This window comes from Pagrus major, chromosome 16, assembly GCF_040436345.1.
Source record: "Pagrus major chromosome 16, Pma_NU_1.0".
Lineage (NCBI taxonomy): Eukaryota > Metazoa > Chordata > Actinopteri > Spariformes > Sparidae > Pagrus > Pagrus major.
Window position 1 is genome coordinate 12,450,675 of NC_133230.1, and position 16,515 is coordinate 12,467,189.

Here is a 16,515-nt window from a genome sequence, read left to right on the forward strand (position 1 = left end):
TTTCATTTGTTTTCTCGATTTATTTCTAAATCCATAAAGTTGAAACCTGTGTCCAGTCAGTCACAGTGTTCTTTGTTCCAGGTATATAAAATATATATAACTGCTCACTTGTGCACAGATTTGAGATGCTGGAACTGTCCACATAATAACAAACCTCATTTGTGAATAAATATGTCTTTATTATACATATGACTATTTTACAGCGGCCTTCATGTTGAACTCAACCTCTCTCTCAACACACGTTATTCAGATTACAGAGTTGGAATTAATTTCATAACACTCTAATTAAATCTTTATAAACAACACAATTCATAAATATCTACATTCTTTAAAAAGGTTTCTGCATCACATTCAGGGATCAGATACTCCACAGGGACTGACTGGTTTACTATAAACCAGAGGAGATGTGACAATGTTCAACATGTGCTCGTGTATAACTCTCGCTTCAGGTCCCTCTGCTCAGTGAAGGGTGAAGTTAGAGCAACATGTGAAGCTGTGCAGGAGCACAAAGGTTGAGGGATTGTGAAAGTTTTGTCTAGAAACTCAGGACTATGACTACACAAAAGCACGGAAAGAAAACATTCCCTAGTCAATATTTTGAGGATAGACAGTGCAAAGTCTGAGGTGAGGTTCTGTGTCTTTGGCAGTCAGGTTAACGGCAGGTGGAGGAGGAGGGGTGGCCTGCTGCTACATGTGGTCTCTGTGAGGTGGAGGTGGAGGGGGATGTGGAGGTGGCGACTGCTGCTCGTTGTCCCTCTGCTGAGCTGCCGGAGCGTCGGCCAGCATGAAGGAGTCGGTGGAGTGAGTGCTGTTGCGGAGCGGAGCCAGGCGCCGCAGGTTGCTGGGCGTCCAGGGCAGCCTCACCTGGGCTCGTTGTGACGGAGCCACCACGCTGCTGTCGAGCTCGGCCTCCGCCAGCCACGGAGGGATCTGAACCTGGGACATGGGGTCCATCTCCGGCATGAAGGCTGGGTTCTCAATACCAGCTGGATGAAGGAGAGAAACTGAATTAGTGCTGACAGGGTTCATTTACTCAAGCACTGTACTTAAGCTGAATTTACAAGTACTTCTTGCTTTGGGCTTATGTAATGCTACACTTGATTTTATGCCTTTTACGAGAACATTCAAGTTTTTCTAGGTCTAAGTCTAAAACAGGAGGCAAATTAAGCAAAAGCAAGTCTAAAGATAATATGTTTGATAAAGTAGATAAAATAGTTTCACAACTTCCTCTTACAAGTTGATACGGCAGTATTAACAATATGGATTGCAGATCTATGTTACCTCCTGCTCTGTATGTGACCCTCAAGGGGAAGGAATTCCCTGAAGCCTCGAAGCCAGAGGCGCTGTCTCCCTCTGAGAACTCAAAATCTAAAATGAAAGAGAAAATGTTTTTTAAAAAAGTGCTTTCACAGTATTCGACCAGTTCATGGCTTACAGTGTATGTAGTTTTTAAAACTGAAGCACAGATACAAACCTTCATCACCAGAATAGTAGCTTCTATTTTTGTCCACTGATTTTCCATTTGGCATCTGCAGGTAGAGCAGTCATTTTATTAGTAAAGTGCATCTGAAAACTAAGTTAGAATACACAGGTTATACGTAATACACAAGTTTTGACTATTAAGGATGGGTAATATTTACACATTTTGGTACGATTGTGTTAAAGAGGCTAAATTATCATTCAAAAATCTGATCAAAAAATAGTTCGTAAGATTAGATACTTTTTGGTTTGGTTTTTGGAATTTTGGTTGTTACCGTAAAAGGTATTGATGTTCAATAACCAGATCTTATGGCACCTGTGTAAAATTCGATGTATTCTACATCTTAGATTGTCTCATAAGAATTAATTCTGACGCTCTGACCTTTTGCTGCTGGTCTTTCTTTGTGTGCTTGGTGATGTGTTTTGGTGGAGCGACGCCCATCTTTGCAGACTTAAAGGACTCCAGACGGCTCCTCATGGTCCTCTGGAAGATCTCCTGCACCTCATTCTCATCCTTGTTGACGTCGAAATGGCTCCGGCTGTACCTGTGTCGGTGCTACGAACCAGGAAAGAAGAGGCAAACATGGAAGAGTCAGCATGAGAATTTGAGTGGTTACTTCTGACAAGACACAGAGGACAAATATCACAAGTTCAGACATTATTTTTAAAGGGAAGCTCCTCTGATTCTACACATAAAACCCAGTTTATTTGTCATTGGGATTACTACTGAAACAAACTATCATGGGTTCATTTTAATTACAAACTGGGGGTGTGGGGTCTGACAGAAGTGGGCAATTAGGAGGCAGGTGACATCTAATGAAAGAAACTGATGTGCTGCATCATGGGAAGTGTAGGATACAGCATTTCTAGGGCTTGAAGTGTAGTAGGGGAACTAAAAATCAGGATATCTTGGCCTCTGCTGCATCCAGCTGGCAATTTATCTAAGTGGGCCTGAAGATGCTCACCTGTTTCCTGCCCTTGTACAGGTGTTGCTGCAGCAGGTGGTGACTGTTAACGTCCTCTGTTTGCCTCATACCGTTCATGGTCTGCTCGTGCATTTCCAGGCTCACTGATGGCACAGGGTCTCTTCTACACAAGGAAAAATAATGTCAGTTATTTTATGTCTCCATCACACTCGGTTATAGCGCTGACTTAGGATTCTCGGACAAATGCAGTAACCGCTTGTGGTCACCAGGGGGCAGTGTCTGAACAGACATAATGTAAGTAGATGTTCAATTAAAAGAGTAGATTAACCCCAGTTATTGTAAATTAGCTCAGTTATTATCCTTTTGGTGTCTTATATCTAAATGTGTCTATCTTCAATTTCATAGCTGAAATGAAAATAATGACAGGAACAGAAGAGGTTTGTTCTCGACCAGCTGATCGTACACGGACCCTGTAGCTCTTCGGTGATTATGATGTAAACAGGTAAAAATGTTTGCTCACCCAATGGGGGACATTGGGCCGTGATCATCTGACGTGTCGGCCATGATGTCAGGCATGACCTCTGAGTACTCGTCACCAAACTTTTTCTTGAAGTCGATAATTGCGCTTTCATTACGGACAAACTCCAGAGAGCCTCTGCGTTCGCCCTGCAACAACGAGACCAGACGACTTCCTTTAACAACTGCTGCTTAAATGTTTCCTTTAAAGTCCACTAAAAAAAAAGGATAAACTTGGATATACTTATAAACAAAACAGACATATTCTATGGAGGACTGAAGCAGTCAAAATCAAAAATAAATTTTTTTGAGTATTATTTTTGGATCATTTAATGACATATTAATTTCTTTCTTTATTTTTGATTTTGACTGTTTCAGTCCTCCATAATATTCAGCATATGACCCTCACCTCAGCCACGTAGCTCATAGCATCTTTGAGGTTCAGCTGATGGAAGACATTGAAGATGAGGTCGCGGTTCTTCCTCGCCGACGGCTTCATCAAAAACCTCGACATCCAGTTCTGTTCAAAGTGTTTCCACCTTCACAGTGAGAGAGAAGAGATAATTGCAACTTAAAATGAAACAATTGAGACATTTTAATATTTAAATTGTTTGAAATGTCTTTACATACTTGTCCCTCATGTAGTTGTGTCCTATTTGTCCAGATATGTCTTCTATGGCAACAAGCATGTGATCAAACACCTAAACAACAAGAACAAAGATTCTGTAAAAGATGAACCGCAGTGTAACCGATAGTCATGGTTCTTCCTGTTGTTTTATTTGTTGAGCTTTACCTTGTTCTGCACTTTTTCTACGAGTGTGAGCTCAGTCGCTGCAGCTCTCTTTACTTTAAGCCAGGTGACCAGAGGTTTCATCGTTATTCCCTGAAAGAGATTCAAGCAAAAGTAAGCTGCAGAAAACAAATGAACCCATACACAAATTTAGCTTCAAGACAGAGAGGTTGTTACCTGCAGAATGACAGTGAAGTACACCACGATGAGAGTAGTGGAGACCATCAGATTCTTCTCCTTTATCTTGTTCCCATCCAGCATCGTAGCCAGGCCATATGCAACAGCCCCTCGCAGGCCACCGTAGCTCATAATCACCTGATCTATGAACTCCAGGGGTACGAGCCTGAACTTGTTCAGGATCCAGGTGAGGAAAAAGACACCTGTAGTATACACACAAAAAAACCCAGTCTGTTTAGAGATCAGATCGTTTACTGTTCACACACGAAGCTGAAAACAAAAGACACAATCTCACCAATGATTCTGTACACAAAGATGAAGAGGAGTGTGAGGAGGATGAAGCCAGTGTTCCACACCCAGATGGCTTTATCAATGGCCGAGATGCCGAGGAACACAAAGACGATGGTTTCTGATCCGTTGGCTAAAACCTTCATGACATATCTGACTGTGGTGACGGACCTCTCGTCCATGTTTGAATTGATGTACTTTTGGCAGCACATACCGCAGAAGACGATCCTACAGGACAAAAACAGACATTTCTTCTTTCTTAATCCTTTTTATAAATGTAATAAAATCGTTACAAAAAAAACAGTCAAATAAATGAGGTTTATTTTCGTTGAGTACTCACGAAAGGATTGCAGAGAGTGAGAGCATCTCAGCCGTCAGGTAGGAGAGGTATCCCAAGACGAAGACGAAGCCTGGCTCGATGATCTGGATGTTTTTAGTGCATCTGGTCAAAAGAGAGATGAGCAGACCAAACAAGAAACCAACGAGGGAACCACCGAACGCCACCACAAAGAAGGAAACTGGAAAAAGAGAAAGAGGAAACGTGCACAAAAAGTTATTTTCATGTTATTCGGATTGGACTATATTATATTAAATGAACACTAATATCTAGAATAGCTCTCTGAAGTCAACCCCAGGCAGGAACATCAACACCACATGCACTCCTACATTATCCCTATTAATGGGAAAATAAATGTCACTCCTTACTTATTCCTTTGATGATCTCCACAGCATTAATTTTGGGTCCTCCCAGTGACACAAATGCATCAAAGACATTGAAGAGCACCTGAGAGCAGAAGAAAAAGAGAGATATAACAAGTTAAAGAATGGATATGACTTTTAAACATACTATAATTAAATAAAATGTTTTCTTCTTATTATTGGAATTACTCCATATATGCAGGTCCTTTTTTGTCGCAATGTCTACGTTGACTTTAGTTTACCAAATGTTTTTAGGACATTTTAGAACAGAATTTCTTTCTCTCGTAGATGTGAAATAATATTATCCTGTCATGTGTATTGTCAGTTATCACATTCACAGATGATGCGTGACGTGTCATCACAGCTCATCTACACATGATGAAGACCATCTGGGGTCGAACCCTCGCGTATTAGCTGAAAAATGCATCATCACACAGCTGAAAACACACTGTTTTTCTGAGCTTGTGAAACTTTTAAAGGTACGTGGTTCTCACAGGACAGCAATGCAATGAACAACTAACTAGTCTGATAGAACAGAAAGATGCATGACTGTAGATTAAACTACCCAAGAGTCTATAAAGTAGTTAAAATCAGCTCAAGCTTAAGTTGCAGTAAAATGCAACATACACATTAATGCAGCAGTGATACTGATCCAAAAACATCAGATATAACAGTAAAATACTGACTTGCTTACTTTGCTGATAAAACTTTCATACTTTTCCTGAGTAAGGTTCTGAATGGAGGATGTCATTTTATAGTGTGGTATTTGTTCTTTTAATTAAATAAAGGATCTGAATAGATCCTCCATCACTGTTCTTAAACATTAGAAAGGTGTGGACAGTGGAAAGTGACACCTTTTACTTCTTTGCAATAATGAATAGAGAGGAATTCCATGATTCATAACACATACATTAATATTTCCTATTAGATCAACCACCTCAAAGAGCGCTTTGATGAGGGATCAAATTCAGGCACATTTACAAGACCTCAGTCAGGGTAAAGGTCCTTACTTTGCAGAAAAAGCATGTTTGTTTTCTTAACACTTCATGTCTGGAAGTGTACTTTCCAGTGATGGATGTCTCGGCAAACTCACAAACTGTTGACCCAGCAGTTGAATAGCACCGCAGCATACGCACCACTGTCACGCCGTCGTTGAGCAGCGACTCTCCAAACACCATGATGAAGAGGACCTCGTTGACGTGGACTTGCTCAAACACGGCGATGACAGCTACGGGGTCCACAGCAGCAATCAGACTGCCGAAGAGGAGATACTGCAGCAGGCCGATGTCCAGGTCACCTACGGCACACAGGGCAGGACATAGTCTAAAGATGTATTTCAACAACTATTGAATGGATTGTATTGACATTTGGTACGGACAATCATGAAAACAACTACTAAAACATCAGCATGCACTTATGTCAGTTGAAAGAACTTTCAAGACATCAGGCCATTTTACCACCTTGAAATCCAATAATTGCACGAAATATTCTACGACCGAGGCTTCTGAATGCACCATTTTGGTCAACAACGTAAATTCCCAACAACTATTGGATGGATTGCCATAAAATTTGGTACAGACGATCATCATACACACTTATATAACTCCATCTATGACCTCTTTCCACTGTTTGTCACCCTAGTGCAGTGGTTTTAAAGCCTGACACTGTGGAGATTGTTTATTTTTAGCCTATATTTGTTTACATTTCTGGCAAACCGGCTTCATTGAAGGAATGCTGAATTAGCCATTTGCACTACCAATTTGCAGCGTACTCATTAATGAACAGACAACTATCAAAGGTTTGGATTTGAAACTGAAGAGAACTTAAAATCGTGACATTTTTCAGGCAAGTTTTGCAGTTTTGCGGCTTATTTCCTCTAATTTCTAAGCAGATTTAGGGACGTTTATTAGCAATAAGACAAAAATAATGACTGAATCTGAAAATACGTATATCATGTCTGTGTGTTCATATTTGACTGAGTTGTTACTCAGAAAGGGAGTGCGATTTTTGATACAAATTTCAGGCCAAATCAGGGGCAAAACAACTGAAACAACAACATGCACCTGTGTCAATACGTTTACTCATTAGACATTAAACATTGTCACTCTGAAAAATCTCTTCCAATCACACCACCCACATATCCAGATGCTGAAGTGAAATAACCTGTAAGTCCCTCTTACCCATGGCTCCTCCCATGTGACACCCCCACAGCGACAGGCCCAAGCTGCCGGCGTTCCAGCACGTCCCGATGACGGCGTAGACCAGGATGGCGCCCATGTTGCTGAAGAAGAGCTTGTTTGGCATGAAGTAACCAGCGTCCAGGATGATTTGAGGCAGCAGGTAGAAGAAGAACACCGTTGGGGTCAGCGTGAAGGTCTGCACCTTGTCTGCACCCCAAATAATCCCACCCAGGATCCAGCCGAAGCAGATGAGCAGGGCGCTCTCTGGGATCACACTGGTCACGTGGTGGTTGGCCTCAATGACTGAGAGAAGAAAGGAGGGATAGGTGTAGATTTATTAGACTGAATTTTCATTTTAAATTGTTTTTTGGGGCTTTTTGTCAGCGAGAGATTATGACTTCAACGAATCACCACATTTGGGAATTGAACCAAAGCCACTACAAGGACTCTGACGATGACATTTCAAACACATTTCCTCATAACTTAACCATCAAGTCTTTGTGCGGTTGCATAATTTGCAAATCATCAACTGTTGTGCTCGACTGTGAAAGTGTCACTTTTGTTCCCGGGCGTATGATTAACCAGCAAATGCAAATGAAATCTCTCGAGAGGTTTAGTGACTTAATGGCCTGACAAAGGCCCTAAAAATGTTTTTATAATTAATAAACCAAATGAAGCATTGCAATAGAGCCATTTCAAACTGTTGATTTCACTTTCCACCCCCACAGGGCGAGACTTTTGTTGTGCTGATATGTTTTACATTTAAATGTACCTGATTTGAACTAAGAAAAGTTTGGATGAAAGGTTTCTCATATTTCAGAGCAGTGGAACCCAAAGAAGCTGTGAGAGCAGGAAGATTGTAAACATTGACATTGTAAACTTTAAACTGTTTTTGTGTGATTAAGTATTCGAAGAGAATAAATATCAAACAATGGTCTAAAACGTTCTGTTCCCGGGAACATCATTTTGTCAATCAGCTTCTAACTATTTGTAATGGTGTCTTACAATATGTGAACGTAAACATTTCAGCTAAAGTTACAACATTCATGTTATTTTACATGACAGATTTCTGTATTTATGTTCCTATTCTTGCTCTTGCATAAGGGAGCATGTAGGACTCAGCTGAGTAAATGATGTGCACCAATTAGATTTAAGCAGAGTTGGCAAAAGTACACACATTCTTTACCCAGGTAGAAGTACAGATACTTGTGTAAAAAAAGGCTCAGAAATGTGCTCTCACGTCATGGTAATATGATTTAAAGACTATTAAACTTAAAGGTAGAATCAGTAGGATTTATCTGAGATGTTTGTAGACACACAGGAAAGAAAATGAATTGTTGAGACTTATTCCCAGAATGTCAAATACCGATATTTTGGGTTGGTAAAGCATCATAAATAATCTTTAATATCCCTCAAATGCATTGAAACTAAAGTAAACTAAATTAAAACAAGCCTGTTTTAAAAATGTAAGATATTTGTGTTAAAATGTAGGGAGGAACAGTAAAGTGTTTATTCGGAGTTTAGCAATATTCTTATACAAAATCTGGCATCGGTTATGTGGTTGTTTGCTTTAATGTTCAGTCGATCAAATCTGGTCAAACCGAATCCACTCAGTCCTGATAAATCCTTATATAATAATAAAAATAAAGAAATTTCAAACTTCATATCATTAATCTTAAGTTTAATAAAGTAACAATAAAAATTTATAAAAATATAGAAATAAATCTTCACTCTTTTCACAAAACAAACTTTTTAAAAGAAATATTAAGAAAATAGTTTTTTTGGTAAAAGACAGTGACAATTTTCCAGTGTGTGTGACAGCACAACTTTGTAATTATTTTACATTGGGTGTGCTAAAAATAGCTCAATGTTATCTTCTTTGATAAAGGAATGTGTCAGACTGCAACATCCAAACTATGTGCGACGTAAATCTAACAGGCTGCTGCTTTTTGGCTCTTCTTAACTTCTGTTCTTACCTCAAGATCAATAATCATATGAGATAAGAAACTTGAAACAGGTTTTCCTGTCTACATCCTGAAAAAACACCTCTGAGGCATATTTTATAGCCTCAGATGTTTGTTACGTACCCATTTTACCCAAACCAGCCACCAAAATCCATAATACGATTATATAAGGGGCCTCCACATGGTGCCACTTAAAGGTCACGATGGGGATTCCCGTGATGATGGAGTCATGGCCGTGTTCGGTGCGATTCGAGTTCGATTTGGACTCTGGTGGCTTCAGAGGGGATTCTTGATGTGTTAAGGCCGCGTCCCCGTTCGCCCTCGTGACCCCCGAGATGAGGCAGACCAACAGCCACAGGTGTGCATATCCGGAGCATTGCATTTCCTCTAATTAATTTTAAAGAAAGAGTGAAAAGAGAGGCTGCGGTCCCCCCAAAAAAGTCCTCTGTCTTGTGCCCGTGCAACCTCCGATGTCGAGGTGAACTGTCTGAACCAAAGCCAGACTGAAGTGCCGGACAATGTGCCACACTTCTGATTCCTCCTTTTTGTTATGGGTTCCTCTGTCTTACTCACTCTTGTTTCACTATCACTATCTTTTTCTCTTTCCGTCTAGTGCTCCATCTTCCTATCTCAGTTCTGTGACTCTGTATCCTCAGTCCTCCCACGGTCTGTGGTCAGAAGTGTGTACAACCCTGGACTCAGCCTTTTATATGCACAGTATCTCCGTAATGAGCAAGGTTGTGTGTGTGTGTGTGTGTGTGTGTGTGTGTGTGTGTTTTAGGTTGAAGGATTAAAGGAGGAGTAACCGATGTCCAAGAAAGGTCTCCAGTTATTCAGTCACATTTGAAACACTCACCGGTCATAGCTCTGTTTGTGCTTTCCGCTCTCAAACACATTCAGTCACGTTTGTCGTGACACATTGAGGAGTGGAGAGTAAGTGATGAGGCAGAGGTCATTTGATGGATGTTGAACCAGTAGCTTTATCTGTTTAGAAACATTTCCATTGGGTTCATCTCACAACTTTGTGCTTAGTAATGATTGACACTGACGTTACTAATTCCTAGTTAGACTCCCCGGTCTCTTGACGTAAGAGAAATGAGAAAACTGTCCTCTAACAGTCCCTAAATAAACTACTGCTAAGATACAATGGAGCATTGATTCAGTTACTACGATTATGAAATAGTTTTGTCTTTGAATGTTTAATAATAACTTTAGTTCCAAAATGAAAATCTCTATAGTGTATACAAAATGATACACATCTTTAAAGGATAAGTCCAGTGATATTTTATCAACAAGCCAACAATGAACTATGAATGGAGCCGCATTGTTTCCAAAAACTTTTTAAAAAACTGCCACACCGTTGAAATGGGGCACATGTTCCTTTATCACAACAAACATGGGCACTGTAGTTTAAAAACCTCTGTCCTGGTGTGGCATACAAGTGTGTATCAATCCGCAGCTGAAATTAGTTCCCAAAAAGTAAAATGACTGTATAGGTCGTCTGTGCAAGTGGCTTATTACGACCCATATTTACGTTCAATGTTTGGCAGCGACCCTAACCCTCTGGTGGTCATAGTAATTATGATGGATGCAAAGGAGGATGTCAAGGTATGCAACTAACGTACGTATTTTAACCTAAACCCTGATTTTTTCCTAAACCTAACCATAGATTTTAAATTGACCTAGATAGTGGGACGACATCATAGATTTTTAAATCACCTTTCATGGCTCAAGAACAGTGACTTTTCACAGCATTAATCAAATGACGATGAAGATCCAGTACGCCTGCCGCTGGTAGTCTCCAGTGGCAATGTATGTCATTTTGGAAATCACCTGCAATCGACCTATGTGGTGCAGTGTCCAGCTGTTTCAGGATTTTACTGAGCCTCTAAAAAAATACAACTGTGTATTTATAAGACATTATTCAAGATGTATGTGGTCAGGCGTTATCAGCGGGCCACAGATAGATTAGAGAAGACGGAAAATTTTAAGAGCAAGACTAACACATTGTTGGTTTTTGTCTTTTTCATGAGATTTGTTGAGTGTAAGAAGAACAACAGCCTTATCTTTGAATGACGATGTCACATCTTTAAAGGAAGTAAACTAACACAAACACTTCTCCAAAGGTACTTTAACCCACATTGTGAAATGATCTTCTGTAAATACTGTACTGAGCCCATAAGCACTGATTCACAGGATCTGTTCTGTTATGACTGGATGTTTTTGCGAACAGTCCCGTCCTGTTTGAACAGAACAAGAGACAATAGTCTCTTTCTGAGATAAACTGGTTTAATGATTTGATACGTCAGCTTTCACACAGGCACAGGTGAGAACCAGTATGTCTCTACTAACACCGAAGTAAGAGAAACATCTAAGGTCTCCTGAAATGTATTATTTGGGAAATCAAGTTATTCATTTCACAGTGAAGTTAATATAATTACTAATGTATGAAAACATTTCCCAATGGTTTATTTATAATGAAAGCAGCTTTATACCTGATGGGCATCCTGTTGTTTTTAAAAGCTGTAAATCATCTTTATGAGAACATTTATCCATACAGCCTGCACAGTCAAGCATGAAGTCCCCTGTTCAGCCTTATTAACTAATGACCTAATATATCTTACTTAACAGTGGCTGGCCTTGAACTTAAACCTTTCAATCACTCTAAAATGGCCAACGCTATGTGCACACTTCTAACAGCTACAAAGAGAGGTCAACTTCATGGTGGAAACAAGAGGTCACGTAAAGGTTGTTTCCAGACTGGGAGGTACAGTACAGTAGCTACAGTTAAGGATTGTTGTGTTATTGCATGGGAAAAATCTATTTTACTCAATGAAGTGTCATTTCTGACCTCATCCGGCAAATGCTTCAGTCTCACAAGATGTAAATGTTGATAAAAACATGGTATATTCATGTTTTCACCTGATGCAATCCTTGTGATAAATGTAAAATGAGTAAACAATGAGTAAACAATACAATTATCAACACCAACAGCTTTGAATTGACTTTAGGCTTGGCTGGGAAAGACTTTTTAGTTTAATTTTCAATACATTTCCAGGAATAAGAACAGGTTAAAGCATCTTAACATTCTCTAGTAGACTCCCAAAATAAAAGTATGGACCTGAAAATCAAATGTTTCCGTTATGTCCATGCACTGACTGACAGGTGAACAGGAATTTCTTGTCTATTGTCCTTTAATTAGCACAGAGCAGAGGGAATACCTGCAGTGAGAAGGATGAAAGAAAGCATTGTAAATCTCTAAAGAGGAAACAAGATATGAAAAAAAGGTGCCTTTGTCCGCACTTTAGCGAGGTACGTTGAGTAAGTATAAAGTCAACATTTATGTACGTGCGCATATTGTGTGTTTTACGTAAGATTGCTTTATGTTAAGTTTTATTGCTGACCATATCAGTTCTTAAATCATATAGAAATGCATAGCTCTCTTAAAAAGCAGTGTGTATGTTCACTTTCTCAACGTATATAAAGTTAAGTACATGCTAATAGAGAACAAATTCGTCACAGTGCTGTCCAGACTTTACAATCAAACATTTATGAGTCCTTTTATCTCTATATCCACAAGTTTAATCCCTACATGAAACAGCAGACTTAGTGGTCACATTTTAGAGATGTCCTCTAATCCTTGTGTCAATGTTTGCCTTCTACACAGCCTTTGCTCTTTTTATTGTTTTTGTTTAAACCTTTTCAAGTGTGAACTCTAAATTACCTCAAGGACGTGTGCCGATTCAGATAGATATTATGTCTCTCGCAGTCTTTCTAACTTAAACTTGCAAATCAGTTGTTGATTTAAATAAACTTAAAGACACAGAGTGTCATTTCTTCCTTTAGAGGTCTCTCAATCAAAACAATAAGAACAAAAGACGTTGTTTGGTGATGTTGTGAAGTAGTGTGTTGTCTTCATTGTTTAACAACCAACACTGCTGATGAAAATCTATATGACGTGACTCAGGTCGAAATGTAATGATGAGGTAATGTTTTGAAGTTTTATTAACGTAATGTTTAGTAATGCTTACCGTCTTCTTTCCTCCCAGTCCGATGTGTCATCTGGTCAGACGACCAAATGAGACACGCTGCTATCTTGAGTAAAATTACAGATTTCTCTGGGTTTTAACATTTTAACTTATTAATAGACATTTTAATGTAGAAATGTTGCATGTTGAGTCATATTTAAAGTATTTGACCTCTTGAACTTGCGAAATCTCCTCACAAAAACTCAAAGGACAAATGTCAGTCGCTAGTTGGAAAAAGTACAATATTTTCCAGCAGCAGCAAATTCTCGCATTCATTAAGCAAATGTTTGACATTTTTGCTTCAAAAATGACAGAAAAAGTTAATCGATTATCAAAATAGTCGGTAACTAATTTTCTTCTGACTTTCGCAATTTCCTGTCGGTACAAACACGGCTGTAACATTTTCAGTTAAGGGCAACACAGATTAACACTGAAGCTGACAAACTGACTTTTCTACTGTAACTACTTTCAGACTTTAAAAAAGTGGGCTAGTTGTATCAGATTTCATTGCTCGGTTAGCCACAGTCATTTCCTGCATCATGTACCGACAAACAGTCCCATATTTATGTCAGTCGAGGTGTACACAAGCACACACAAACACACACACACACACACACGAATGCATGCTCATTCATTTACATTGTCCACAGTGCTGCAACCCATTTGTGTCTGTTGTGTACACATGAAATGATAATGACCATGCTCAGACAGGACGAGTTTCTTATGCTTCATCCAGTGTGATATCCAACAGAGGTCAAGCTCTATTTAGGCCCCCTTTTATGTCTGATTCATTATTACAGAAGTTTAATTTGTCTAGAGCTGCAAAGATTGAATGATTAATGAAATGAAAGACAATTAGTTGCCAACTATTTCAATAATTGAGTGACCATTCAAGCCATTTTCAAGCAAAAATGTCAAAGATTTGCTGGTTCTAGCTTCTAAAATGTGAGGATTTACTGGTCTTCTTTTCCATTATAACAGCAAATTAAGAGTTTTTTCCAAGCAATTTTTGGGTTTGGGCTAGGGCGGCACTGACTACAGCTGATGTTGGGCTTAAGGAAACTGTGCTGGGTATTTCCAACATTTCTTTTTTGTTTTTACATTTTACAAGGATTAACTGTGAAAATCATGGGCTGATCGATAATAGAAATAATTTTTGCTGTTTATCAAATATTAATGGTTTCTTGACTGAATTTCAATAAGGATCACTGTATCATCGAAGCATCGTATAAAATTACATTTACAGTACCATAATAAAGAAAATGGAAAGCAACTAATTACATATCTAAAAGGTAAATATTATTATTTCATATTACTCCATACCCAAACTTTTCAAGGGGAAATAATCTACACCCACTGATATAAATAGGATAGACAAAATATTACAAACACCTCTTCTTGTAAATCGATGCAAATCAACCAAAAAAGACCATCGAATTGAATCAACACCTCATAAACTGAACATTTTATCCTTCATAAAGGTAGGATTTATTTCAAAAATGTTAGACTGCTTTAGTTTTAGCTTTGTGAACCTAATAAACTGGTAATTGAGTGATTAGATTTAAACATACAATGCATTTTAGAGATTTAACCACCAAAGATAATCGACCCATAGTATACAGTTTATACACACATGTATATATATATGTATAATTACTTTTATTTGTGCTTTTGATACTTAAGTACATTTAACATCAAATATTTTAACATTTCGAAGTACTAAGTGCAATTCGTTTGGGTGACTTTCACTTTTACCAAAGTAATATTTTACCACGGTATCTTTACTTTTACTCAAGTATGACTTTTGGGTACTTTATATAACACTTCAAGAAGAGGCAAGAAAATCAGATACCACAATATTTTTGACCAAATACCTCAGTATCGATATTGCGACAATATTGTAGGGATAACTATTGGTACTTTCACAAAATATTAACACCATGAGTTTTATTATAAATAATCATAGTAATGTGAATATAATGAGACGTGGGTAGAACAGTCTGGTAAGTTCAGATAATTACATCACTTTACTCTAATGCAGCTTTTAAAACCAGGAAAAGACAACAGTTATCAGGGTGTAACGATATCCAAAACCTAACACCATACAAAGTCTCATATAACGATATTGATATAATATCAATAAATTGACCTAAACTCAGCCATGTTTACTTTTAAACAACTGTTCTGGGGCACAGAGCTTTAGTAGATGACTCATTAGGACTCACTAAGTTTGCAGAGCCAGCTGACCAGGATCCAGAGGGCCACCAGGTACGGGGTGGTGACATGTTCCCACTTCCAGCTCACAATCGGCAGGGTGGTGATGGGCCCTCCTCCATGACCGCCGTCGTGTCCAGTGTCATGACCATCGTCGTGTCCAGTGTCATGACCATCGTCGTGTCCAGTGTCTGAGCTGGAGTTGGTCCCACTACCGCCGCTCGACGGGGCGTCATGTCCTGTTTCTTCATTGGCCTGACTCGAGCCTACAGACACCATCAGCAACATGCAGAGAAAAAGTGCAAATCTCCAAGTAGCTGCCATGTTTAGGAAAATGTCTCCACTAACTATTGACTCAAGTGCTCAGGTCAACCTCAGACTGTGTGTGAGTCTCTCATTCCTGTCCCTGTGTCTGCTCCTTCCCTCTCAGGTCTCTTTCACTTTGTTCTCACCTATGTCCACATCTTTATCTACCCTGAGCATTGTGGCCCTTTCTCTGCTCTCCCCTCCGCCAAGGATACAGCTTTTACAGCAGGTGAGGTTCAGCCCATCCTGATGCTAGTCTGTCTCCTCCCACTTTGTACCCAGACCAGCTAGTTTGGCCACTTTACTCAATGGAGGAGTTGATGCTGTCGTCCTTTCTTTATTGAGCATGAATGTTTATTGAGCAACTTTTCACTGTAAATCCCCCAATTTAAGAAGCTATTCCTTGTTTGAATACTTTTTAAGGCCTTTTCCAATCACATTTCAAGGAAGCATGATGCTGTCACATAAAACAACGTAATAAGAGCACGGTTGAAGTGGATGTTGACTTCAGACTACAGGTTTTGAACACCTCACACGTTTAGGCATACTCTCTGGGTCAAATCTTGCAATGCAGGATTTTTGCTACACAAAACTATCCACAGAAGCCAAAAAGATTGTTAGCCAGTGATCTAAACCACTTACCGTATTTTGAAGAGCAAACAAAGGTTTATATGAAAGTAATTATCCAAACTGTTTGTTGTAAATATACATTTTTTTTTTACATCCCAGTAAGGATGTCAGAAGTATCAATACTCTGATACTTTTCGATACCACGTTTAAAATAAGGATGGACCTTATGGACTTTTTCAGCCGATAAGGATAATCGATAATTAATGATTCTCATGGCTGATACCGATAAGATAATTGATAATTTCACATTTTTGTATTTAAAAAAGAAGTTCCTAAACTTGACTTTATGCATACCTGAGGGTAACGAAGGCTAAGATA

At 39.0% G+C, this 16,515-nt stretch overlaps 1 protein-coding gene across 1 annotated transcript; it reads right to left on the reverse strand.

Moving 5' to 3' along the window:
- Positions 1-630: 630 nt before the first annotated feature.
- On the reverse strand, positions 631-15,585 carry LOC141010751 (sodium/hydrogen exchanger 3-like). The gene is made up of 16 exons (XM_073483841.1): positions 15,273-15,585; positions 7,056-7,358; positions 6,012-6,172; positions 4,882-4,960; positions 4,517-4,694; positions 4,184-4,404; positions 3,889-4,091; positions 3,715-3,804; positions 3,552-3,622; positions 3,331-3,460; positions 2,926-3,071; positions 2,445-2,568; positions 1,862-2,035; positions 1,475-1,529; positions 1,282-1,368; positions 631-986 (listed from the first exon to the last, which is right to left on the reverse strand). Exons 1-16 carry the CDS (start codon positions 15,583-15,585, stop codon positions 688-690), a joined length of 2,634 nt encoding a protein of 877 aa, XP_073339942.1. The 3' UTR covers positions 631-687.
- Between the last annotated feature and the right edge of the window lie 930 nt (positions 15,586-16,515).

Coding starts and splice junctions, on each gene's coding strand:
- LOC141010751 (XM_073483841.1), bottom strand. CDS start 15,585: ATGGCAGCTACTTGGAGATTTGCACTTTTTCTCTGCATGTTGCTGATG. Junction 3,623..3,714: donor TAGAAAAAGTGCAGAACAAG/GTAAAGCTCAAC, acceptor CTTGTTGTTTAG/GTGTTTGATCACATGCTTGT. Junction 2,569..2,925: donor GGCCCAATGTCCCCCATTGG/GTGAGCAAACAT, acceptor TTCCTTGTGTAG/AAGAGACCCTGTGCCATCAG.